This window comes from Pagrus pagrus, assembly GCF_965226575.1.
Source record: "Pagrus pagrus genome assembly, chromosome: 10".
Classification (NCBI taxonomy): Eukaryota; Metazoa; Chordata; class Actinopteri; order Spariformes; family Sparidae; genus Pagrus; species Pagrus pagrus.
In genome coordinates, this window is record NC_140194.1 from 7,147,052 (window position 1) to 7,173,000 (window position 25,949).

General features: G+C 42.3%; 4 protein-coding genes and 1 long non-coding RNA gene across 5 annotated transcripts; 1 reads left to right on the top strand and 4 right to left on the bottom strand.

Moving 5' to 3' along the window:
• Positions 1-597: 597 nt before the first annotated feature.
• On the bottom strand, positions 598-4,584 carry armc10 (armadillo repeat containing 10). The gene is made up of 6 exons (XM_084363422.1): positions 3,824-4,584; positions 3,427-3,572; positions 3,169-3,303; positions 2,895-3,071; positions 2,611-2,682; positions 598-2,461 (listed from the first exon to the last, which is right to left on the bottom strand). The coding sequence occupies exons 1-6, from the start codon at positions 4,077-4,079 to the stop codon at positions 2,210-2,212; spliced, it is 1,038 nt and encodes a 345-aa protein (XP_084219548.1). The 5' UTR covers positions 4,080-4,584; the 3' UTR covers positions 598-2,209.
• Positions 4,585-5,069: 485 nt separating this feature from the next.
• On the top strand, positions 5,070-20,282 carry fbxl13 (F-box and leucine-rich repeat protein 13). Its single transcript, XM_084363420.1, has 21 exons — positions 5,070-5,184; positions 5,369-5,475; positions 6,205-6,286; positions 6,379-6,446; positions 10,570-10,724; positions 11,130-11,239; positions 11,327-11,419; positions 12,477-12,572; positions 12,666-12,801; positions 16,390-16,442; positions 16,734-16,834; positions 17,362-17,491; positions 17,961-18,059; positions 18,259-18,379; positions 18,467-18,629; positions 18,710-18,829; positions 18,925-19,048; positions 19,146-19,226; positions 19,558-19,692; positions 19,798-19,961; positions 20,041-20,282. The coding sequence occupies exons 1-21, from the start codon at positions 5,113-5,115 to the stop codon at positions 20,222-20,224; spliced, it is 2,394 nt and encodes a 797-aa protein (XP_084219546.1). The 5' UTR covers positions 5,070-5,112; the 3' UTR covers positions 20,225-20,282.
• On the bottom strand, positions 6,722-10,020 carry LOC311263392. Its single transcript, XR_014623345.1, has 4 exons — positions 9,872-10,020; positions 9,736-9,794; positions 7,267-9,658; positions 6,722-6,808 (listed from the first exon to the last, which is right to left on the bottom strand). It is a non-coding gene; the product is annotated as an uncharacterized lncRNA (long non-coding RNA).
• On the bottom strand, positions 12,924-16,129 carry LOC311263389 (leucine-rich repeat-containing protein 17-like). The gene is made up of 6 exons (XM_084363421.1): positions 15,863-16,129; positions 15,271-15,747; positions 14,951-15,147; positions 14,092-14,247; positions 13,461-13,602; positions 12,924-13,371 (listed from the first exon to the last, which is right to left on the bottom strand). The coding sequence occupies exons 1-6, from the start codon at positions 15,988-15,990 to the stop codon at positions 13,089-13,091; spliced, it is 1,383 nt and encodes a 460-aa protein (XP_084219547.1). The 5' UTR covers positions 15,991-16,129; the 3' UTR covers positions 12,924-13,088.
• A 1,686-nt stretch (positions 20,283-21,968) lies between the features above and the next one.
• On the bottom strand, positions 21,969-25,022 carry fam185a (family with sequence similarity 185 member A). Its single transcript, XM_084363958.1, has 8 exons — positions 24,437-25,022; positions 24,176-24,285; positions 23,960-24,052; positions 23,672-23,810; positions 22,849-22,890; positions 22,659-22,754; positions 22,419-22,553; positions 21,969-22,293 (listed from the first exon to the last, which is right to left on the bottom strand). Exons 1-8 carry the CDS (start codon positions 24,861-24,863, stop codon positions 22,181-22,183), a joined length of 1,155 nt encoding a protein of 384 aa, XP_084220084.1. The 5' UTR covers positions 24,864-25,022; the 3' UTR covers positions 21,969-22,180.
• Positions 25,023-25,949: the final 927 nt, after the last annotated feature.

A 25,949-nucleotide genomic window follows, 5' to 3' on the forward strand; every position in this document is an offset into this window, starting at 1 on the left:
TTATAGTAAAGTGTGTATAGTGTAGTAGGAAGCTTCGTGTTTGTGACGCTGAAGTAAACTTCAGGGTTCAGTCTACAAAAATGGCTTTCACCAGTCAGGAAACGCCAAATGGAATACTCACGGAGTTGCATTATGGGAAATGTAGGATCCAGTGTTTTTAGTGGTTTACCCACAATAAGATATGTAAGCTACTGTTACTCCGAATATCACCATTCTCTATAAATCTGTCTCCAACTTTATGGACGACATGAAATGACCTGTTTATCCCTTTAACGTTCAGCCAAATGCAGTTGAGAACAAAAGGTCTTTGACGTGGACAAGTCAGGTCAAGTCTCGTATCTTCATGTCTGATCCAGTGCTGTGGTGCATAGTATCTATAGACAATCAGAGATGTACTTTTTGTTCAAGGCCACTGACGGATATAAAGACAAGCAGCTGTAAATTAAACTCTTTTCTACGACACACTGGAAGCCGAAGCAACCGCCCGAGAGCTAACGAAAGGTTTTTTTTTCAGTTTTCTCGTTACAACTGTAGCGTGTGGATGTTTCTAGTTGAATATATTTGAGTAAACAGGAGAAATAAGGATGTGGAAATCTGTAATATGTCACACTGGGTATTTATTGAACCATTCAAATAGACATAACAAACATATTTCTCATTTTCAAGGCAAAATGCTAACTAACGTCATTAAATAAATATGATAATCTAGGTCACAGGTAAATCAGCCTCCTGCTGTATCTGTTCTGGTAAACCTTGTTGCCTGAGAGAGATTTAGGATTTGGGTTCAATAAAGTCCAAACATAAAAAATGTGCAGCATTTCTTTACTCCCGGACCGGCTTCATGCCATAAAGTCCTTGCATTGAAAATCGTACGTAAGAGATAATCGTCACATTTTTTCATGCAAATTAGAGGTACGCACAGACACCCTTAACAAGTCAGCATGTGGGTCCGCAGCACCAGTCCTCCAGCTAGACAACATGTGGGCCTGTCACTTTCAGCCTGTCTTATTACAGTGAGTGTATAACTTAACATAATAAGGTAGATATTAAACATTCAATCGCTGTTGTAGCTCCATTTTACGCATAAAAATTAATTATAATTGTTATTAATATTACAGTCTGCTCCGTCTAAGGTCAACCCCTTCTCCATTTACTTTCAAGCTGCATATCTGCATGATATTTATGGCAGCTGAAACAATTAAAGCAGTCCAGACATCCTTTTCCCCTGCAACTTCCTCAAGATCCTTCCTGGGGAATTTGCAGGTGTCTCTGTGCAAAGAGACGCAGCTCCATCAGTGCGTCCTGGGTTTGTTTGTTTTTTAACCAGGCAGCACCGTCACAGTCAAAATTTACCTTCCCACCCTCCTCAACTAGCTCCTCTCTGAATGCTGGAGAGGCAGTGTTTCAACTCCACGGTCTTCCTGACACACCAAACATTTCACATTGTCAGAGACCCTGTACCTCACTTTGGCTCTTCTAAAGTCACTGATTCTCAAATTAAATACTAATAAAAAGATCTTGCTCTCATTGGAAGAACACCATGATCGTTAGATCCTGCATGTCGATTCATTAGCGAGGACTGGAGCTGCAGTGCATCCATTCATTCGTGTCTCCAAGGCATGCAGAGGTGTGCGGCAACAAGAAACCTCTTCGGCTCTCCATCCATGTGCCTCTCTGAACCACAGACGGGGTAGGTCACGCTGCGCAGGTCATTCCGACACATTCTCTAGAAAATGTCTGGCAGTGGGTTTGGGTTTAGATATTTCACCTGGAATACGTCTTCAGAGAAAGCAGGTGAAGCTCTCAGAAGGAAGGGCACTGAGGATCTTTGAAGGAAAATAGTCTCTTGCTGGCAGGAAAAACAAACAAAAGAGAGAGGGCGACCTCTTTTTACACTCTACTGAATGAATGGCTTCTTCCTGCTTCCGTCTCACTCATTGCTCATCAATTAATTGTAGTGTAAGAAACTGGATATCAGGGAAGTGGCTGGTGAGGTGAAAAAGATGATTGGGCGGCGTAGATGTGTGGTAATAATATTGATCTGGGGAACACAAAGAGTGTGGGAAAGTAAGCAACAGGACGCTACGCAGCCTGCGCTTTTATAAATCAACAGATTTATAATTTAGATGAGAGGGTGATGGGATGAACGCTTTGGCAAAAGTGTGTGAAGCTAAAGCTGTGCATGGATCGAGAGTGCAGAGAGGGAGGCCTATGTCAAGATGCGAGCCACCTGGGCCTGAATCTCCGCATCGGTGTGTGAGAGCAGCTGCACCAGTCTGCTGTGGAGCTGAGAAGACTCATCTAGCATTACGCGGAAGAGGCAATCCTGCTTCCGTCTCAGTTCATCAGCCACCTGGGCAGAGGGCCTCCAGGACTTTAAGTTCCCTGCAAACGTCAGCAGCCGCAGAAGCACAGCAGGGGCTGTCCGTGCGTCGAACAGCAACAGAACAGATGCTGGTGCCTAAAGCAAAGGCAGAAAAGTTTAATCAAAAGGAGGATATTTAATGAGACTTGGACCTCTGTGACTGTGATAGACCACAAAACTTCTAGTTCACTCTGTTTTGTATGGAAGTGTATATCAGAGAGTGCATTTCATCCCTTTGTTCTTACCTGAGCTTGAACAATGTCATCCATCATATCTGGATTAGATGACAGATTCACAAGGACTTTTGCAGCCTGAACCTGAAACACAAATATTGAAAGTGCTTAATTAATTCTTGTTACATTAACAGCTCTACTGGCCTCAGGTTTTCCAAAAGTGCTACAATTGGTATCAAATGTATCAATAAATTATAATCATGATATAAGAATAAAGGAACTTTCATAGCTTTTGACAACTGATTTTAGAAAGATGTGCAGAAAATCAACCAGGTGGAGCCTGAAAAGATACAGACCTGTAACGCTTCATTGCTCACGACAAGTAGAGACAGTAAAAGTGTAACTGATTCCTTCAGCAAGTGTTGATGTTTATCTGTGACTGAAAGGTTGGTCAGCAGCCTGAGAGCACCGAGCTGAAGGTCAGAATTCACAGGGGACATCTCGATCAGCTCCAACACTTGTGGCACATAAACCTGTGAGACAAGGTGAATGTTGAAGTCGGCAGTAAAAAAGATCTCATCTGCAGCAACAGCTTGCGTGCCATTTGCTGTGCAGTATACGGCAACATACCTTTATGTGTTCCTGGTTTGGGATATTCATACACAGGTTATTTAAAGCATTCAGAGTCTGCACTCTGACCTCTGCCGCAGGATCAGAGAGGAAACCAGCAATGATATGAATCCCTTCAAATTCTCGTATCAGATTCTGAAGGAAAGGAGGAGAAAATTTATATTAAATGGCTGAAAAGAGATGGTACAAGGTAGAGTATATACAGAACTGAGAGTGAGATGGATAAAGATTTATAGATACAGCTCTGTTTTGCTGTACCTGATTCACAGTGAAGGCGGCCGCATTGCCCAACGTAAGCAGGATCCGACATCTGTCAGAAGGATTACTGCTGGTCTGCAGACAAGACAGCAGCATTTTCAAGTGCTGTGGCTCCAGGTTGCCAGGTGACTGGTGAATGATGTCATCTGTGGAGCAAAGTCACAATAAGTCATCTAACCAATGTCTAATAATATTTAATAATATGTGTTTGCTCTTGAGGGGACTGACTACCCATCAGCTGTTTCTGTTTACAGCAAAGGCTCATGATGTGATCATGTTTAGGGAGTTACAACAGGTACTTTTTGAGAGATTATCTTGAGATGTTCACTTTGCTGGGACAGTGACATAGCTTTAGATGTAGTTACTGTAAGTATTTAATGAGCTCTACGGTTCTTACCTGATGCAGCATCAGGTCGGGCACAGACAACATCCAGTCCAGACACTTTGGCCAGCAGGCTGCCCCGCTGTAGAGTCACCTCACTGGGATGACTGCTCCTGACAACAGGGCTCTCACTGGCGACACTCTTCTTGATTCTCTTAAAGCTTCCCCCGCTGAGAAGTTTGTATATCCCGTAAGAGGCTCCAGCTCCGGCTACTATTCCGAGCAAAGCCTTCATGTTGCCGATCCTGGGAGTGATACTGCCATCCCCCATGCTGCTGCTGCTGCTGCTGCTTCTGTGTCTTTAGCTAAGCTTTGCTAGCTAGCTAACGTTAAGCTACAGATGCCCTGAATCGTTGAGAGCCAAATCGGTTATATCACCAAGCTAACTAACTCAGATGTTTAGTTAGCTAGCACTAACGACAACTCATCGAAACCACCACGAAGCCCACCCAAATTAACTGAGACTGACTCATTGTTCTGAAAACTGGAGAAGTTTGCTGACAAGCCACAGTTGTCAACAATGTTGTGTCCCGTTGTTCCGGCCGGACATTGTTGCCAGATTGGACAGGCGAGGGGATAAAAAGTAGACCAATCAGAGCCTATCTAAAATACGAGCGAGAAAACATGTTATATCGCCTCCGGTCTTCTGTTAAGTATCATCAAAATATATAGGCACATAGTAAAAATAAAAGGCTAAATAACGTTACGTATTTTAGAAAATATCACATTAAATGTTACGAAGAGATGCAAGCTAATATGAGTCGTTAATCGAGTCGTACTACTTTTACTACAACTACGACGACGACTTATAATAATAGGAAATGTTCCAACTTAGTTATAATAAACCATTAAATTACGTTTCACTTTGACAGCAGTCAGTTATAAGTTATTGCAAGTCAAACGAGAAAAAAAAACAAAAACGCCCAACCTGGCAACTTAGCTCAGAGTGGCCGACCAAATCTATCCCTGGCTGATGGAGGGAGCAGTGTTTAGCCAAAGAAAGCAGCTTAGCTTTGAATTAAATACTTTTTAAAACTGTTAACACATTCAATATGTTAAATTAAAAAGTAAATGTGCGTCATAGTTTACTTTGTACATTACGTTACATGGTTTAAACCTCGCTGCGGCTAATTAGTTGTCCAACAGTTAGTGAGCAGAGGTTCACTCACTTTGTTACCATGGCAACGTTGAACTTCGAAAATGGAGCTGATCAACCAGGCAAAAATCTGACAGACGCTAACTCCAGCTAGCTTCAGCTAATTACTTAAAACTATTCCACTTTGTGCAAATGTGACAGACAAGATATGGCTGCAGCAGACGCAAAGTCTGTCCTGAGCGAGTGCCAGCTGAAATACTCCCTGCCACAAATGTATAAGGTAGGTTAAGTTGTGTGGAAATGTAAAGTTACGTTAAGCTAACGCTAGCTAGCTCACATTTAACGTTACAAAGAAGATGAGTACAGGGCAGTTAAGTTAATGCACAGTCAGTTCACTTTGACGTGATTTTTTTTTTTTTTTCTGAACGTGAAAAATAATTAATCCCTTTATTTTCACCTTCTAGGCATTACTGACAGCCTCCTGCCTGTTATGTCCCAATGACCCCATACGGTTTCTGAAACACGTCCTCACAGTCTACCAGGGACATGACAGTCTTCTGGATGTTGACTGGTAGGTAGAGAGCTGCTTTCCTGTGAATTTCCTTGAGATGGACACTTGGGGGCTCACTTTCTCAAGTTTTATTTTACTGCCGAGGGTGAAAATCATGGCACACTACCAAATACAGCAGAGAAGAGCCAAAGAAAATCTATTTTTTTCCCTTTACATTCCAGTTTTGAGCCCAGAATGTAAGCCGCTGAGAGGGAACGCTTGTGTAATACAAACAAACAGAGAAAAAAATGTTCATTTATGTCATGTTCTCCTCTGGTTACATTGCCCACCATTGTTAATATACTCACATCAACAGATTTTTAAGTGTCCCTTCAACTAGCCATTAATGAAGTATTCTCTGTGGAAGTACAAAGATTTTCTAGACCGTCACCACTTGTCCTTAAAGTGACTTTCAGAAGCAATACCTCCAGGGAGTCTAAGCACTGGTGTCCACAACACTTAAATTACAAGCGCAATTAATTTTTAGATCACATTTTGATGGAAAACGTACAATATTCAGCAACTTTGAACATGTTTTTGTGTGGCAGTCATTACAGGTCAGTATGTTTAATCTTGCATCACTAATTAGACAACATGTAAGCTGTTACTTCAGCTAATATTTCATTATTTTTAACAGTTAAGTAGCATAATAATTCTATTAAATCTGCCTATGTGAGCCAGCTCATTTTAAATCATACAATTTTGCTTTGCATATTATCTGTTTTAATGCCAACTTTATTCTGTTTTGAGGCTCAAGTTTGTTGCTGATGGAGAACAGCTCACTGCAACAGTACAGACTGTGACCGTCCACTTTGACGAAGACGACATCATGGTACGGTATAGTTTAATTTTGGGGTTGTTTAGACTCAAATGAAATTGATTTCAGTGCCTTTATAAAACATGCTGTTCTGTTCTCCTTTCTAGCCATCCTTTCGTTTGATCGAGAAGGCCTACTACTGTTACAGGAACCACTTAACAAGCTCTTGCTTCAGGTACGCTAGCAGTATTGGGGGTCAAGATTAACATAAGGTTTGATTTTAACCGGTGAAGAATTTCTTGAGGGAGAAGGAAGAAACAGCCAGACATAAGCTCCTACACCAGTTTGATAGCTATTGTACTTCCTGACTTGTTTAACGAAAGTGTAGCCTATAAGCACTAAATTAAAGTTTAAGCTAAACAAGAGACTGTTTTTCTTAATTTTCATCTTACATAGTTATAAGGATTATTAAATTGTGATGTATGAGTCAAGACAAGGGATTGAAAACTGTTTAAAATATTTCAAGCCTTTACTAAATAGACAGTTGAAGAACTGAAGAAAGGTGATTTTCCTCCCAGTTGAAGATGGCAACAGATCCTATTGAAAACAAAAGAAATTAATGCATTTCACACTTCAGTTGTAAGAGAATTAAGTAATCACAATATGAAAATGACTTGCCCATATATACAAAAAGGATTTACTGTCAGCAATTTCACCTACAATAAAAATGACAAAGACAACAACCCCCCAACTTTAAGAGCACAGCATGAGAAGAAGTTTGATACTAGGTACATTTTTTTAAGCCGTTTTATTTCTAGAGTTTCAAGCTCTAGCTCTGCTTCAGGCAGGTCAGCTACAGTGTGATTTTTCACCATGATTAAACAGTAGCCATATTAACCTCTTGGATCTATCTGGCTTTATCCAGGATCCCAATCAGATAAATGAAGGATGAACTAAGAACTGAATGAGAGAATGTAAGAAGTGTTATTAGTTATAATTAATCATTAGCACATCATTGATGTTCACAAGCAAAACATTTGAATCTTTTTTCATACCATTTTATCTCACTTAAAGTGTTGATGCTCCTTTAGTCTTCAAATCCTTTTGCATTGTGGGACGCAGCATTCGTGTATTCACGTTGCCTTGGAGCAGGTTTCCATCGGTGTTTTCCAGTTTTGCCTTCATCCAGCTGATATGGTGCATAATGGGTCTTTGATAGCGATGACTTGCTCCTTGTGTAGCTGTTTCTGGACTTCACAACATATGATTTTACCAGTTGTGTTTGAGGGAAAAGCCTTTGTGCGTTACCACCATTCCTCCAAACAGCACCGCTTACAGTAGAGCCCGAGACTTTGGATGCAGACAGCGGTGTAGGAGGGCGGTAGACCGTGTACCATGGCTTTTTATTCACATTGGCTGGACGCCTCAGTAACTTGGCTGGTTGTATTAATGTCTGTAGGAGGCCAGCTCTGGTTGCCATTGCACCTACATAACCACCATTTAGAGGCATTATTCTTCTCTCCGGGGGAAAAATTGAGCTCAGGGTGTTTCTGGCAGTATGTATATCAACAGTTGGAAACCTATCTGAGATTATATTTTTGATTCCAAAGCTTCTGGACGTGACTTCATTTCCAACTAATCTTGAAAAGACTGTCTCTGACACAGATGTTGGAGCCAAGTTAGTTAGAGAGTTGAAACTTGTATAATCAACTCCGCCTGCAGAGGAGAGCCCACTCTGGGTTGAATCCAAGCCACCAGAAATTGGAGTCAGGCTATTGTCTGTCATTTGTTTTGGATCCTGAACGACTGGATTCTGCACAGAGGGATCTGATGGCTCTTCTCTCTCTTGAGTTTCCTCAATTCGGACGGGAGGAGGAGTAACACCGACACTCTGGTCTCCCAGATAGCCGTCGTGTGTGCTTGATCCATAAAGGGAGCTGGAAGGTTTCACAGTAAACACTTGGTGGGATCCAACTGGCTGCTTTCTGTTGAAAGCTTGATTCTTAACATCATGTGGGCTGCTTGTTTGAACACCCACATGACCACTTGTACTCTGTGGTGAAAGGTTAGCAGAGCTTGAAGAAACAGAACCACTAGTTACAGGGAGGTGGGAGATAGGAGAGTTGTTTACATCCTTTAATTCCTTTCCATCAGTGGGTTGATTTGACTGAAATGATGGGGCTGGTCTCTCTCTGTGTTTTGGTAAATATTTTGGGATGTAGTGTTGACCACTTGGTGCACTGACATATATACTTTTGCCATAAGAAGCCAAAGATAGGGGCTCTGGCGTAGACAGGAAATTGGTTGGAGTCCTTCCTCCTTGCTCCACACTAAGTTCAAAGCCACCAGATGGTTTCTGCTGATACCCTGTTAAAGAGTCTTTACTGTGAGATGTATATGTTGGTTCTTGGATATTATTCTCATAAGTTAGAGGTGGAGAAAAGAGGTTGAAACCTTGAGATGGACTCTTTGGAGGGTGGCCAGGAGATGCTGTCACATGGTTGCTGTGAAATAAATCCTGTCCAAAGAATGAGCCAGGGGTCGTTTGTTCAGGAGGCGTGTAGCTTGTTGACTGAACATATTCATTTTGGACATCAGGGGCGTTTGCTAAAACATAAGGGTTTTCCTCAGAAATGCCACCATGGTCGAAATTTCCATAATTACTTGAATCATGCTCTGTGGCTGCTGAGTGAGGGTGTGGGTAGAGAGCAGAGCCAGGGCCCGAGTCTTGGTTGTCATAAACACTGTTAGAAACCAGACTGACAGTGGAGTTGACAGGATAGGCGACAGATTGGCTTTCACTTGGCATTTGGTAGTTGGCACCCTGTTCACCTTGTTCAAACACTGCATTCATCGGTTCACTCTGGACATTTTCACTGGTGTCATAATGGGCCGTGCCTTCTTTTGCAGAATCAGACTTGTAGCCGGTGTCAGACACTCCCTTGTTATCCATAATTTCTCGTGCAGTTTGAAAATGTCTTCTCAAGTCACTTCCTGGCGTTAAAAAGGAGCTTTTCATTCTGTTTATAAACTGTTTGAAATCTTTGATTGTTGGGAAACTTACACCCTCCTTAGTCTCCTGTTGTGAATCCTTTACTAAAAGGCCAAAAGGCTGTTGAGAAGCAGAACTTCGAGGCTCATATTTCTGTTCAGAAGGGACCAGTGGAAACTTGTCTGGCTCACGTCCCGAGTCTGGTTTGCTTTGCACCATCTCATCACCGAGGCTAGTGACAGAGCTAGCATCCTCATTGTTATCATGGTGGACTGGTTCCTGCTGAAGAGAAACAAAGCTTTCGTGTCTCATCTCGTCCCTTGGATTAACAGAGTCGTGGTTTGTGTTTAAAGGCGCTCCAGAACTCAACTGGTTTGAGGTTTGTGGACCAAAAACACCTGCATTGCTACTATATCCATCATCATTAAGAGAGTAGCCATGTGCAATATTGTAACCTATCAGGGAAAAAAATAGACATTAGATTTAATTCATATGGTTGAACGTGGTCAGGAATAAAAACAGAAATGCTTACCTTTTTGAAGAGGAAAACAAATGCAGCCCCATAACAACAGAGTGCAAAGCCAAGAAACCCTGAAAAACAAGAAAGTTAGAAAGAAAAAAGCAACATAGACTAGATTTATCCAAAAATACACTCATAGTTTACTCACCCAGATGGAAGAATCATGTCAGTGAGTTCAGCACACTGTTGATAAAAACTAGCAGCCTTGATAACAGCCAATCATGCTCTGTCCTTTCTTTGCCTAGAAAGTTTGAGAGCATTGAATGATAGGAGACATACGAGGAAACGTTTCAGATTCTGCCCACACTGATTGCAATTAGGTGATTGTAGACAGCTGGTGCTGTGTGAAAATCAACCTAATCAGACAAGTCCAGGTGGAGCCTTTATTTAAAGGGCTGCAGTATCACTAGAAGCAGAGTAATCTGGAAATGAAAGCTTTAAAAAGTCTGTTGCCTTCCTCTTCATGTCCTTTTGTAAAGTCACACGTCTTGAATATAATGTGTTCATGGTTGATAGGAAGAGGCAGATTCAACACATTCAACGTTTCATGCAAAAAGTTTAAGCCTCTGAAATTGATCCTCATTCAGATGTAACTCTAAACAGAAATTTGAGCCACGTGACTGAAAGTCCTGCATGTTTCCTCTGGATCATTGTTTACATGCTGCTGAGCTCATGAGGATATTCTATTTCACAGATTAACTTTCACCTGGCTACTGCCAGTGTAGTCCCTCTGTTACTCTGTCCTCTGCTAACTCCTGTCTTATGAAGTTAATGGAGGTTACTGACATTCTGCCTTTGTACCCTTTCACTGAATTAATGATGAGCTGTGTTTGTTGTTGGAGACAGGAAGTGGAAGATGTTCACAACGCAGAGTAAGAGAAGCACCGGAGAGCTGGCTCTGAAGATGAACCTGACAAAGGAGCATTATGAGAGGAAATGCCAGAGGGTTGCACTCACCAAATGGTCAAACTGGGTTAAAATGCACAAGAAGGCACAGGCTGGTAGGTGATTACTTGTGTTCTGAATCATGAGGAGTTAACATAACTAGCGCGCATTGGCTGTTTTTGCAAGCCGTGACTCTCACGTGTGTACAGCCAGAGAAAACATGCAGTGTGGTTATGGATATGTATCATTTCTTCCCCCCTGTATACACCCACGCCTGTGACTCACTTTGGCCCCTGCACCTTCCACTGTTTAACTCTGAGCCTTTACTTTTATAAACTAAATTTGTTTTCCTGAGATTCAGGAAAATATAACTTTGTGATCACAATCCAGTATTGTTATTGTTGCCATCATTTCGCCCACATGTTATCCTCTGCTAAAGTAACAATGCAGAAACACAAATACTTGTTCTGTTCATAAGTAATGGATATTTGAAACTAGATTTAAATTTCTTGTCAATTTAGCTGCCATCGAGAAACTTGAGAGATTTGTAAACGCTGGCCGTCTTAAGCGCATCATAGCTGCATGGCGTGTTGTTGCAAAGGACTCACAGAGGACAAAAGAGTACTTTAAGGTATGCTCTTATTATGAATTTAAGTAAAAAATAAAATGAATTCAGAAATTTTCTACATTTCCTTATTTTTGTGTTTGACTCCTGCAGAAGTTTGAACTGGGCTTATTTGAAACTGGCAACAAAGTCCAGACTGCGAAGTCCGACAGACTGTCAGCGTTCCCGAGCAGCCTCCTGCTGAAGGTACGCAGGATTCACAGGTCACTCAGCCAGTTCCTTCATCTTTTCTTTTATAGTTCATGAGCCTGATCAGTTCCCACACAGAGAGATGATGATAGCCCCGGATTTAAAGCTGGACCAGCTTCACGTCTCTGTTCTCTAAGCAGTCAGTGATGAGATCATATTGGTTACATAAGGCTTGCTCTAAAGTGGACTCCACTGTTAACATGCTTTCAGCGTCTTTGAGGCCAATTGATTAATGTCTGTTGCAGCTCATTATTTTCAAGTATACCTATGACCCATGACCAACGAAAGGGTTGTGTTTGTGGCACAACTCTCTCACAGCATCTGTAGCTGTGCGTTGTTTTTTGTCAATTATGATATTTCTGTAGATCTTATATAATTGTCGCAATACTTTCATACCAGTGGCTCTATAGTTTACAAATATACTAAACATTCCTGTAAACATCCTCCTCCGCTTGCACTTACCAGTGAGAACCCCTGTTTGTTTTGGATTCACGTGCGCTGGCAGAGGGACTGCAGTTTTGGCTTTATTTGCTCTGGTGTTTCTGTCCAACACCTCTCCTGATAAATAGTACTTCAGCATGACTATGTTTGGAGAAGGAAAGAGGATGCTTACACACTGACATCACACTGCCTGGCAAAGTGGCAGTGAATCCTGTCCCCTAGGCAAAGGCCACCTATTTCCAAAGTGGCACCTTGTTATGTGACATTAAAGCCGTTAAGACCAAATATGGATCGTGTGATCAGTATGGAAGTTGTTTCTTTGCTTTAATCTGTGATTCACTTTCTCTTATCATTTCACACAGAGAATGGTGTGCTTCCATTTACGTTTTCACTTTTATATGTATGTCATTGAAGCATGTTCCTCCAACATTTTTACTGATTTTTTTTAAACATGTCCATGGTAAAGAAAATGTATCAACCTTACGTTCAACCTTAGGACAGAACCAGTATGGAAGTACGCATAAAATGTGAAATCAAGATAAATAGAGTGTAAACTCAAATGTTTCCACCTTTCCGAATGTTCAACTATGTCGTATGATTGATTTCTCTGCAGATCTTTAAGTATTTAGATTTCCGAGACTGGCTAAATTGTGCTGAGGTGTGTTGCTCATGGAGAGCTGTCATCCAGTCAGGCACATTATGGAGTCAGGTCTGTACTGACAGATTGCTGCTTGTATTTTATTTAAAGTAGTGTTTAACTTAAACAGGAGTATTAATGTTTCTTGATTTATATCCCCATTAGATCAACTTCTCAGTGGAGAAAGACTGGATAACAGACGGCACATTGAAGCAGATTTTGCAGAACTACCGCCCGTTTGTGATCCATCTCAACCTGCGTGGCTGCACGTCGCTAAAATTGCCCAGCCTGAAATATATCAGTGAGTATTGCACATTATTTTTCCAGATATATATTTTTTTTGGTCACGGGTGTTTGTTGTGAAATACCTACAGTTGCATTCACCCTTACAGATGATGTGATGAGAAATAATAATAGCCAAAAAACAGTCAAAATATTGATCATTTTTATAGCTTGATTAAAAAGACAAAACTGACAAAACATAGAAGCAAAACTAAAAATCGTAACTTATTCATCTGATACAGACTGTGTTATAACATTTTTGGAATAAGGGAGAACAAAGAATCAAAGAAGTCAGATTTTCACACGTCAGGACAGCCTAAAGATCTGGTATTTCTGCGGTACTCTCAAGTGGCTTGGCTCCTGCTCCTCCTCCAGCTCCCCCTGCACTTCCATCGGTGTGTTCCAGAGCTCGGGCTCTGTTTGGTCTTGATCTTTGCTGCTGTGCTGTCTCTCCTTTGGACACACTCTGTTGTAGGAATGCACATACTCCTCCACACGCTCCCCAGTATGTTCAGGAGGGGAGCGACATACCAGGCCAGAGTATTTCACCCCAGGGTGCAGACGCAGCCAGTACACCATGTAGTGGATGCTGAGAAAATGCAACCAGTTTTAAATAATCTTTTAAGATTTGTCAAAAAAAAAAAAAAAGATTGTAAATATTTTAGCAGGAGAACTTACCTATAGTCGCACACCCACGGGTTTCTTTCCAGTTTTAGCTTTGACAGGAAGTACAGGTCTTCAAGAACCCCATACTGGACAAAATGCAGGCTGTTGTTGGACAGGTCCAGCTCACGAAGGTGTAGGAGCCCGTACAGGGAACCTATGACAGAGAAATCAAAGCCATGAGTAGACCATAGCATCCTTTTGTTTTGTTGTGCTTTCTTGTATATATTTAGACACACCTATTACTGTTTATTATTAACAAAAAAATTAAAAAAGCAATCGGTGCAATCAAACTCTGATAGTAATGTACAGGCTGGTGTTCAGTTTGCGTCTGAAGCACTTCAGCACAGTGATCACTTTATGCCTGTAACCCTCTCAACTTTCTCCACTATAAATAAATCCAATCGTGTATACACAAAGATGGCAGAAAGCCAGCTGTCTCTAAAAAGGAAAAATGGCAAACAGGAGTCAGCAGCAGTTGGATAACACGTTCTCAACCTTTCCATATGTTATCCATCAGCCTAAGAAAAAACACAACTCTGTTTTGTGTAGGTTTTCACCCTGGATATTACAGGAAATATGAAGCACATGCCATAGTATTCACTGATTGTAATTAATAGGTATGCAGTAATGATTGCATACAAACCTTTGTCAATCTGCTCGATGTTGTTATTACTGAAGTTTAAGGATCTGAGGCTCCTCGCTCCTTGGAAATCTTTGGCTCTGAGATGTCTGATTGAATTCTGGGACAGATCGAGATGAACAACCTCATCTGGTATACCTGTGGGCACCTCTGTCAGACCTAAACATAGAGGGGAAAGGGTTACTTAAATAAGAGGTTACTTAAATACATTTGATTGTTTTACCTTTAATCTAACTGTACATTCACATGTTCATTATTAGTTTTTTATTAATTAGAATAATGGATTTTTCATCTATACCATCCAGATTTGTTAAGCAAAAGAGCTTCCCCTTCCACTACACCGTCTCTATCCATAACTTGAATTTGATACTGAAATCCAGTCCTCCTGCCAGTAGGAGACAGATGGTAGCAGCATTATTATTTGATCTACTCTTGTCTCTAGAGCCTCTGCATGTTTTACAGCAAGCTAATTCTGATATATTAGCCAAACATTGTTTAGCCAATGCTTTCCAAGTTGTTCATAAGGTGACAAATGATGATGTAATAGAATCAGTCAGAAGTTAAGGAAGCAAGCAACATAAAATTAAATAGAAAACACCTGCCAAACCAGATGTGTCTCTTTTCCAGCTCTGTGTCTAGCCCTGAAAATCATTTTGAGAAGTGGAAGTTTAGTCATTCCACTCATGAGTCGAGTAACATTTAATCACGAGCATACGAGCTCTCTGACATGAAGGTATTTTTCCTAACCTCTGTGTTGCGTAAGAACCATATGTGTTGAATTTACAAAAGAAACATACAGTGTACAGAGAGGGTGCAGTGATTCATACTGATTTAGATAAATATGAGCTGATTGTTAGCTTGCCTCGTTTACTGCAGTCAATCCGCATTTGTGGGAAATGGTAGGTATGGCAGGATGTGGTGACGTCTGGTTTGGTGCGAATGGGAATGGGCATAGGATTTGAAGGATCTGTATCGTCACTCTGTGGGTTCTCCTTACAGAGTAACTCGGGGTCCACCTGTTTCATCTTCAAACCTCCTAGCCTAATGGGCCCTGCACACCTAGAAGAAGAAACACTTATAAGTCACAGTGAAATCAAATTTGATATTTGAAGGCTGTTTGCTAGTCTGAGAACCAGTAAGAGAGATCACACTAAGTCAAAGTCTTATTGCGGAATCGCTCACCTGGCATGATTTCCTAGATTGCGGTTGCTCGGGACCTGAAGGGTGCGTATGAGACTTTCCATCGGGCAGAGACAATTCCAAGGATTGTCATATAGACGTAGATAGCCGAGGTTCGGCATGGGGATTAGGGCCTCTTCACTAAGTGTTCCCAGTCGGTTGTGCTGCAGCAGCAGGGTTGTAAGATGTCTCAGGCCCTGGAAGGCCCCTTCCTCTACTAAAGAGATCTGGTTCTGCTGCAAGTCCAGAGTGGTTAAACTCTCATACCCAAAGAAGGCCCCATCACGAAGGACTTTGATCCGGTTGCGGGCAAAAAGCAGGTGCTTGGGTTGCTTGGACCAGGTCTGTGGGGTGGGAATGGAGGAGAGGCGTCGGTCCTGACAGTCTACAAAGACTTCTCGAGACTCTGTCAACTCTAAGCACTGAGGTGCTGCGATCTTGGAGGGGCCTGATCTGCTGTGACGCCCAGCACCCCTTACCCTGAAATTTTTCAAACATACAAAAAATTAATTTATGACTTGTCACAGTCGACACATGGTCATTAGGGTAGGTGAAAAATGGTGCGAACAAATAACAGCCAAGAGCAAATCCATACTTGTCTCGTGTGAGCTTGTGTCTTGCTCCTCTGAGGCCTCTGCCCTTCCCTGGTCTTTTCATCTCGATGGATGGCGGCAGCAGGAGGAGGAGCAGGGAGGCAAAGAGGAGTGGGGATGTAACGCGCATCCTGAGCCCTGCAGGGAGTGTCTTGTCGATAAGATGTGCTGGAGCCAAAACAGGAATTTGGAAATTATTAGGAAAAACAGATTTGGAGACAGAAGCAATAGGTCAAAGGTGAATGTTGTTATTGTTGATGGAACACAGCTGCTGCTAATACTGTGGAAGAAGTGAGAGGTAGCACATTATGTAAGAGATAGGAGGCATCCAGGAATGCATATACAGCGTTGGAAGAAGCCAGGACACTATGATCCTTCATGTTGTTCCTTACATAAAGTCATATACTACTTTATTATATCGCAGTGTACATTACATAATGATTACAGTAAAATATTTACAAAAATGGACAGCATAATTTGACCGGCCATTTCTCTGCTCTTAACTTTTATCTTCATTCTGTCTTATTAGGTGAATGCAGGAACCTCCAGGATCTCAATGTGTCAGAGTGTTTCAATGTTACAGTAAGTAAAACATTTCAAAGACTAATGATAATGTGCAGATGAAAGCAAAATCCTAAATCTTTAGATCACAAGCGCCGCTTTACTTTTTGGGCTATTCTCTAAAGTTTGCTGCAGCTGGATTATTGATTTTTAAAGATTTCACTATTTACCTGGGAAAGTGTCCCTCAGTGTTTATCTATATGACGTCATCATTAAGACTCGCAGAACAACACAGATGAGAGCAACATTGCATTTGTTCAGTGTCTCGTTGCAAAAATAAGGTGACATTTAAATCTCTGCTTTTTTTTACAGGATCTGATGGTTCAGAAGATCGTCGAGGGCTGTCCCTGCCTGCTCTACTTGAACCTCTCTTGCACACTTATAACAAACAAAACTCTACGAGAACTGTCCAGGTAAACCTCCAGTCGTGTTAAAACCACCATGTGTCTAGACTCGTGTTGCAGCTCACTCAAATCTCCAGATTGAACAAAAGAAAAAAATCTCACGTGGTGCTCCTTGTTTTCTGGCCTCCAGCCGCTTAGTTCCCAGAATTATCTCCATTTTTGTTTGTCCAAACTACAGCCCGCTGCTGAATTGTATTTGATTACTGAAAGCAGCTCAGAGCCAACTTGATGATTTAGAGGAACAGATGTGACACTCGTACGATAACGTCCATACTGTGTGATTACAATGGTGAAAGATTTACGGGTTCAACAGCTTTCAGTCATTAGCTCTCTCTCTCTCGTGGGTAGTTTTGGAATAAATCTACATTTTACCATGCAGGAACTTTACACTTTACTTTACCTTCCAGAGTATGTACTCAAATGTGAACCTTTTCCTTTGTTGAATAACAACGAAACAAAATGACCAACCATAATTTACAAAAAGCTCAAACACAACACATCTTGTATAAACTACTTGCACTATTGATTTCGAACAGGAACTGCCTCAACCTTCAGTTCCTGAGTCTGGCCTACTGCTACAGATTCACAGATGAAGGATTTATGTACCTGGCCAAGGGGAAGGGTTGCTGCAATCTCCTCCACCTCAACCTGTCCGGGTGTACTCAGGTCAGTCGGTATACTCCTCTCACTTTGGTATATAGTCACTCCACTCGGCTTCAACTTTTTGCCTCCAGTCTACCATGGATAAATCCAGTCACTCCTCACTGTTTCCACGTGTCTCCACTTGTTCCCGGCTGTTCACTGGCGACTGTTTGAACTCAGAGCGAATGAGCGAAGATCTGAAGGAGAAACAGAGTAAAAGGCAGCTGTGGCCAAGCGGAGGGCTGGGTTTATGCAACCAGCTCTGGCCCACCCACTCACCATGTGCACACTCCATAACACAACACACATGCTCCGCAACATGAAACGCACCTTCCTCCGGGAATGTGCATTAGTTTGGTTCCAGATGTATGGTTTCACTTTATGGGGCCCGGAGAATATGAGGAGCAAGTAAAACTGCATCCAGGAGAATGAGTCAATGTACATGCATATTTTCCTCCCTCCTCCTCCTCCTCCTCCTCGTCTCTCCTCTTAGATGACAGTAAATGGCTTCAGATACATTTCTGACGGATGTCCTTCGCTCAAAGAGATTGTGATCGATGACATGCCAACGCTGTCAGATAGCTGTGTTTTGGTAAGTTTGTTCATCTCTAATACGTCACAGATTTCTGACATCAACACCCCCCCGGCTCTGGAATGTTTAACACAAACAAAGAAATTAAGGAACCGATTAGAAAAGAATTTGCTTTGTCAACTCGTGCATATTTCTTTGTCTGCACACCCTTAACCCCTCGCAGCAGAGAGACGTTTTAAGTCTTACTCTTCTCTAACAGGCACTAATTGCCAGATGTTGCTGTCTGTCTGCCATTTCTCTCCTGGATGCTGCCCATCTTTCCGATGTGGCCGTCAAAGCCATCGCCAAAGTGGCCAAACTGAAAAGTTTTAGCACAGAGGGTGAGATCATTTTATATTCTCCACAGCTCATGTCCACGTACACATGAAAATATAGACATCATTCTATTCCCTTTAATCGCCCTGAAGGAAACAGCCAACTAACAGACATCAGCTGGACGGCCCTGTGCAGCAGCTCGCCAGGCCTCTGCAGGCTCCACGCCGCAGAGTGCCCCAGAATGACTGACGCCGGCCTCAAATCTGTGGCCGCCCTCAAGAACCTGCAACACCTGGACATCTCACTTTGTGACAAGTGTGTGTGTTTGTGTGTGTGTGTGTTGATGCTGTAGTTTTAGATTTGTATGCTTTTTCATGACACCGTGTGTATATCAGGGTGAGTGACATCGGGATCCAGTGCTTGACTAAAGGTTCCTCATCCAGCAAACTGAGAGAGCTGAATGTCAGTCACTGCAGCCACATCACTGACATATCTGTCCTGAACATTGCACAAAGGTATATAGCCGGACTTCATAGCTTATCTCATTTCTGTCCGTTAAAAAGTGTCACGCAGCAGCTTTTTGTGTCGTGTGTGTGCACCTTTTTATCAGGTTATGTAAACTGTACCATCTCGACTTGAGTTACTGTGAGAGGCTGACAGACACGAGTCTGGAGTGGCTGAGTGGCAGCTCTATCTGCTCTCTTGACATCAGCGGTTGCAACATCCAGGATCAGGTATCGTTGGGATGTTTGCTCTGACTCTCACACATTCCTGATTAAAAGATAACTCTCCCTGGTGGTGTAGTCTGTAACTTGGTGTTTTTGTTTTTAGGGGCTGGCGGCTCTCGAGGGAGATCACTTGAAGAAGTTAGTTCTTGCAGAGTGTGTCTACGTCACAGATATTGGCATAGAGGTAAAAATCTAGCTAGAATTTTGACACATGGCCAGATGTGGCATTTTATAAAACTGTTTACAATATTTAGTGGGTCCAAGTCGACTTATTTTTTCAGAGCTAACATCAACAGCTGACAGGATAAGTTGTACCGTGTTTCCTAGAAAAGCAATTCTGAAAAACAGAATCAATAATTTCCACGGTTGTTGTTTCAGTTTCTGTTACTGCCCACTAAATGATGGGAACGGAGGAAGGCATCTGTGTCTTATTATATTGTAGATATGGTTCTCCATTTCCCTCATTTCCTAATTTACTCATGTTCTGTGACCTTCTTTGTTCCTCACGAGGGCAGAAGTTGTGCAAGAATGTGAGAGATCTGGAACATGTTGACGTGTCTCACTGTGTAGCTCTGACAGACCCGGCCATCAGAGCCATGTCTTTTTACTGCAAAAGTCTGGTCACCCTGCGGATGTCAGGTTGTCCCAAGGTACACACACACACACACACATACACACAAGTCCTGTAAAGCCTTTAAATGTTCCCCTTGTCGTTTCATGCCATGTATTTTCCATTTTCTCCTACTCTGCCTCAGATGACAGATGTGGCCGTACATTACCTGACAAGTGGAGCTCAGTACCTGCGAGAACTTGGTGTGAGTGGCTGCGTTCTCCTCACGGATCGCACTGTTCGATACTTGGAGAGGACCTGCCCTCCACTCTGCTCCATCACTATGGCCTACTGCACCGGCATTTCCAAGTAAGACACACACTTAGTTGAACGCTTCAAAGTTAGAGTCCTGCATGATAACTTCAATGGCCAGTTTCTGTGTCCTTAGGTCGGCTGCCTTAAAGCTTAAGCCACGTGTGGAGTACTGGGAGCACAGCAATGACGACCCTCCGTACTGGTTCGGATACAACATGGGCCAAATGGTGCACCCAATCACAAAACCCTTCAAGACTGATGACACGTGCGAAGTGATGGAGAGGCCCACAGTGATGACAAGAGCAGCAAGTACATAGAGGATAAAAAACAGATCTTATTAAACAATTGAGATCACACAATAAACAACAAGCATCATTTTTGGGACGTTATTTCAAAACACATTAAGAACATCTTCAACAGACTGTTTTGATTCATACACCTGAGATCATCCACACAAGAATGAATCACATGGTTACAGTCCCACATCGGTAGTGATTCACATAATATTTCATCAGCTCCTGACAGCGGTACATCTTGTGCCATTGACCCTGATAGACTCCAGTGGATTAGTAGCTCTATGTTAGATACGTGAATAAACATTTCTGATGTTCAGTCAGAATTTTTGCGCAACAGTTTTCCACTGGGTCATTTTTGGATCCTCCGTTTATAGTAATAAAATTGTTCCCTCACTGTTGTATAATGTTTCACTCGTACGAAGACAACGCAATTTTATTGCGCCACTTATTAAGAGTCGGTATTCAAAAGGTTTAAGCTGTAAAACAACTGGACATTGTTTTAAAAAAGTGAAGTGTTCCACTTTTGACCTTGAGATATATTTCCTTAGATGGTGCTTGTATGGAGAAACTGCCCCAGTCGTAAAATATTGGACAAATTTGGTTAAAAAAATAGTTCTGCATTCCAGAGATAAAAATATCGCTGGGTTGTTTTTACAACATTGAAATCACTAGATGGTTCCTACCACCAATTATTATCAAGACTGATGGCCATAACACAGAAAACCACCGCCTGGCATCTTTAGGATTAATAATAATAATATCCTTTATTTATACAGAACTTTTCTAAACCCCCATTATAAAATGCTTCACACAACAAGAAGATCATAAAAACCAACAGAGAAAGTAGATAAATCAGACAAAGGTAAGTTTTAAGATTAAATAAAAGAGGTCACTGTTTCTGCTGGCCTGATTTCCTCAGGCAGCTCTTTCCATAGCTTTGTGGCTTTGACTGCGACTGCTCGGTCACTTCTAGTTTTCGGCTGTGCCTGAGGAACGGATAAAAGATCTCTGCTTGAAGATCTCTGGCTACAAACATACATACTCTCAACTGTGAGTTCAGATAATTAGCATGGACAGAGGCCATGAAGAGCCTTCAAAGTCATCGGTAAGATCTTAAAACTTACTGGAAACCAATGCGAGGAGGTGAAAAGGAGCCTAATGTGGTCACTTCTCTTACTCCTTGTTAAAAGCTTGGCAGCTGGTTCTGTACAATCTGATGCTGGTTGATAGAGATTGTGACCATCACTGGTGTCAATTTAATGAAAAGAAATTATATTTTGATGCACATGGAAGTAAAAAGCACTTTAAATTTAAACAATGTAGTGTTGATCGTCTGATTTCAGAGCTTGTTGAAATTGATTGTGTTACTAAATTTCTACATTTTGTGATTTATATTAGTTTGTAAATGCTGTGTATTCATTTATGCTCTTTAAATTAAAAGTATTTATCTACAATCTTGGATCATCCCTTGTTTATGTGACACTTTTTAATTGCGTTTCACCCGGTTTTATTTTTACTGAAGTTCATGTGTGGATTTGTTTTGAAATGTTAATACTATAAGAACATCCAGGGAGACGTGCCATTGAGATTGAGGCTCATTGGTGGAAAGCACTTTTCGTGCTCTTGTCAAAGGCTGAGATATTTTTTATTGTATTTACATACCATACAGAAGACATAACATAATACAGTGAACATTAAAAAAATATCAAGAGGCAAACTGCAACTAATTAACATTCAAAGCCACTGGTGTGCAGTTGACGGATGCTTTTCAGATTAAGTGTATGTACAGTGATTTTTAACACATACAGAATATTCGTTAAATACTATACACAATACATGAGTTCCTTACTGAAAGTACAGTACATCCTGAGCACAGAGTTTGAAATACTTCAGTGTATCAAAGGTTCATCCAATCTGGAGGAGCGACAGTAAACATCTGGCCTCAGCATTGTGAATGGAAATCGCTCCACTCATAAATCAGCTCCCGAGCTTCAGGGACTCAAACCAGCTTTGTGTCTTCAGTCTGACTGAGCCTCTGTCTGCCCGAGCTTTAACCCACTGGTCCACTGCAGCCTCTGCATTCATGTAGCCTGAGAGAAACACACAGTTATAGAAAGGAAACAGAACGTTCTGTGTTGATTCAATTGTTGGGGGGTTTTTAGTTAATTACCTGTACCATGGAGTGTGATGTAATAAAAAAAAAATGATGGCTTACCACTAACTGTGGTTTGGCCTTCAGATGTGTTGTTTTCTACACCCTGCAGAACAACCTCTGGGCTGATATCCACCGACGCTCCACAGAGCTCCACCCCAGCCTTCAGCGAGGAGGGGACGCGCACACACAGCGCTCCTATGTACCACAGAAGAATGAGGGACAAACAAAGGAGAAGAGTGTGACTCACAGATGGAGCAGGGAAGTAAAACTCTGATTCACGAGGTGAATATTCATGTTTACCTTCCTGAGTGCGGAGTTCGGCGCTGCCACCGTCGCCCACGTAGACATCAATGCCTCCACTGTTAGAGGAAACCTTCAGGAGATTGTTTGAACCATCTGCAAGAGCAGAGATAGCCTCAGGTTGTTTTTACCAGCCACTGATAAATACCATACGTGGTGAATTGTGCAATCGCAGGGTCAGCTTGCTTACCAATAACTGTATCTCCGGACACGTTCTTCACAGTCGCGTTACCTTTAAATCAACGAAAGCCAAGGGTCAGATATCACTAATTCAACTAGCTGTCAGATTATATTCAGATCCCTGTAAATCACATCTATTTAACTTGTACAGGCTGTAGAGACACCTCCGTCTGCAACAACAACATAGATCTCTCTTGTCAACAGGATAATTGATTCCATGTATTGTAATGGTGCGGCTCATCCGTATCAGGAAGAAATTAAAATTGTCAGCGGGTGACGCATTTCTTCGCATCACATCGCTGTTTGTCTTTACTTCCGAGAATTAAGTCTTTTTATATCAAATCCTTTTTTTTTATAGCTACCCTGAAAACAAACCACAAGAACAGAGTTTGCGATAAATTACAACCACATTACACTTAAATGTAATGACCGTTGTTGGATCAGAGCCCAGGATTCCTGACATACCAAGGTCACTGCTTTACAAACCAAGTTTACAATGCAGCTGTGTGCAGCAAGGGCTCATGGGCAGGAGAGGTTTGGAAAGATGTGTCCTACTAGCTGCAGGTTGTAGATTATATTAATAAAAGTTTAAAGGCCCCATGTTACGCTTATTTTCGGGTTCATTCTTTTATTTTGAGGTGTCCACGAGGAGATGTTTCTATGTTTTAACGTCCAAAAATCTGTCCATTCTCTGTCTGAGTGCTCTGTTTTAGCCCCTGCTCTGATTGGTCGGCTCTCGCAGGCCTGAGCAGGCACCACTCAGTGTTGTCAACCCTATATTTGAGTTTGGCTGCAGCACACAGACAGTATAGATGAGGATAGGCTTTGCTCACCGTGCACATTCCCCAGTTCTACTCTGCCAGAGCAGGAGGAGACGCAGCTGGACTCGGCATAGATGGCTTTGACCTTCAGAGGGCCGCGTTCTGTTGAAACATTCATCTTGGTGCCCTGGAGCTTCTTGACATCCACTGCCTGCGAAACACACAAACAATCACTGCACAGGACTGCTGCAGCCAGGTGATGTACGATTTGTCTCCAAGAGCTGTAAACACGTTCAGATCAAGCCTGCATTCAGGCTGCTGCTGCCCTCTAATGACTGCTGAGTGTAAGTGTGTCCTTACGCCGTCTCCACATGTGCTGATGTCCACATTCCCATGGATGGTGCCTGCACCTGTAACATCCCCTCCAGCGGACTTCACCTCAACACGGTGAGCCTGAGATATGACAAACAACAACGAGAGGACCAGGACCACCTTTGATTGTTGTTGTATGAAGTGTAACCATCAGTCACTCATCATTTTTTGGTGAACTTATCCTTTAAGTTGACAGAGTCCTACCTTGACAGAGTGCAGCAAACAGTTTCCCATCTCTGTCTGCACCTCGCAGACGTCACACTCCATTTTCTTCACCTGCACGTTGCCTTTGCCTTGAGTCGTAATGAACAGATCTGAGAAAATGACAGAGTTTATTAGGGAGACACCAGACAGACAGCTGAGAGACATGATGACACTTTACATCAGCATTAAGGTCAAAGTCAGGCTCCCTGGGTGTTGTGTAAACATGTAGAGGTCATTTCCATCCACAGGAGAAACACTCACTACTTTTTATAGGTGCAGCCACATCTATCAACACGCAGCTGTGAACCTCCTCAGCTGAGATGAGCAGCTCCTTCCTCTGGGCATCGTAGCGGACGTGCAAGCGATCCAGGCCGACCTCTGGCTCTGTGTGCGTCCCGTGGGCGGAGATGAAGGCTCGGTCAGCCTCCGGGAAGGCGTGCAGGTCCAGCGGGCGGACGGAGATGCTGCAGCCCAGCTGTGCCCGGACCGTGCTGAAGGGACTCACCTCCAGAGCCCACTGCCTCAGAGGCTCCTCGTGTGGGGGACACCTGGAGGGGGCAGAGATGGAGAAGAGCCGGGAGGTATGCAGAGGACACTTGGGGGTTGAGAGTGTCCTGGTGCCGGCTGTGAGGGACCAGCAGCGGAGGAGTCCGACACATCCCCGCGGACCTGCTGAGCTCCAGAACATCGCTAACACCTTCCGGTAAACCAGCTCATCCACACGTGTCACACTACTGCTGTCTCAGCTAGCTAACGACACAAACCACTGAGCTCAACACGCTGCCATTCTGTCAACATGGACCCACAGTGCGGTCCCGACCCGGCGTGTTACAGCTAGCACACCGCTAACACTTCCGGCACGACCTTTCAGATTAAAAGCGCTACCTATGACTCAACCATGAATGGATCTTCTTTTAATAAATGTATGATTACAACAAATTAACTACAAAATGATCAGTCTTGATATTAGTGATTGATCTAATGGAAACAAATTAATTGTAATAAGAAATGAAAAATATGATGAGATATAAAACCACAACACTAATATTGTGAGTTGCATTTAGAATAATAATAATAATAATAAATAAAATGCAAAATCATATATTCACAAGGATAATTTATATCTTCTTTTTTTGCTACACTATTTAGTCTTAATTTTGTTATATTAAAGACACAATAAATGATGTAGGTTTAAAAAATATGCATATTCCTTCTTAACCTCTATGGCCTTTGTTTAATTTTCTTCGACACACTGCCACGGTCAGATCAGGTGGCTCCAAATCAACACAAAAGCTGCCTGGCCTGACCATGTCTCCCCGTCTTTATGCAGTTATGTGCTGTGTGCATGCTGGTTTACAACCTGGCACAAGGCTTGCTGTGTGGTAATTTGACTGAACAGAAATTAGTGTAAAACTGTGCAACATGTTATCAGCACCGATCTGAAATTAAGGAACTAAAAATAGATTTCAACACATTGATGCGTTTAAAGACATCCTGTTTAGTGACAATGTGCTTTAGTAATGCACTTCACAGCCTCCTTACATGGAAATGTCCTTTACTCCCTCCTTTTTTTGTCTTTTATATTGAAGGCAGAATCTTTTATTTCCGGTCTGTGTCCACATGAAACTGATAAACTTGACAAACCGGATGTGCGATCTTGTGTAAACCTAGCAACACCCCTCTTTTGGTTTTGTCCAATCAGAAGGCACATGCGAGTAAGTGGTGGGTGACGTCGTCGCCGCAAAGGCTGTCGGGAGTTTGAGTCTCAACCCGT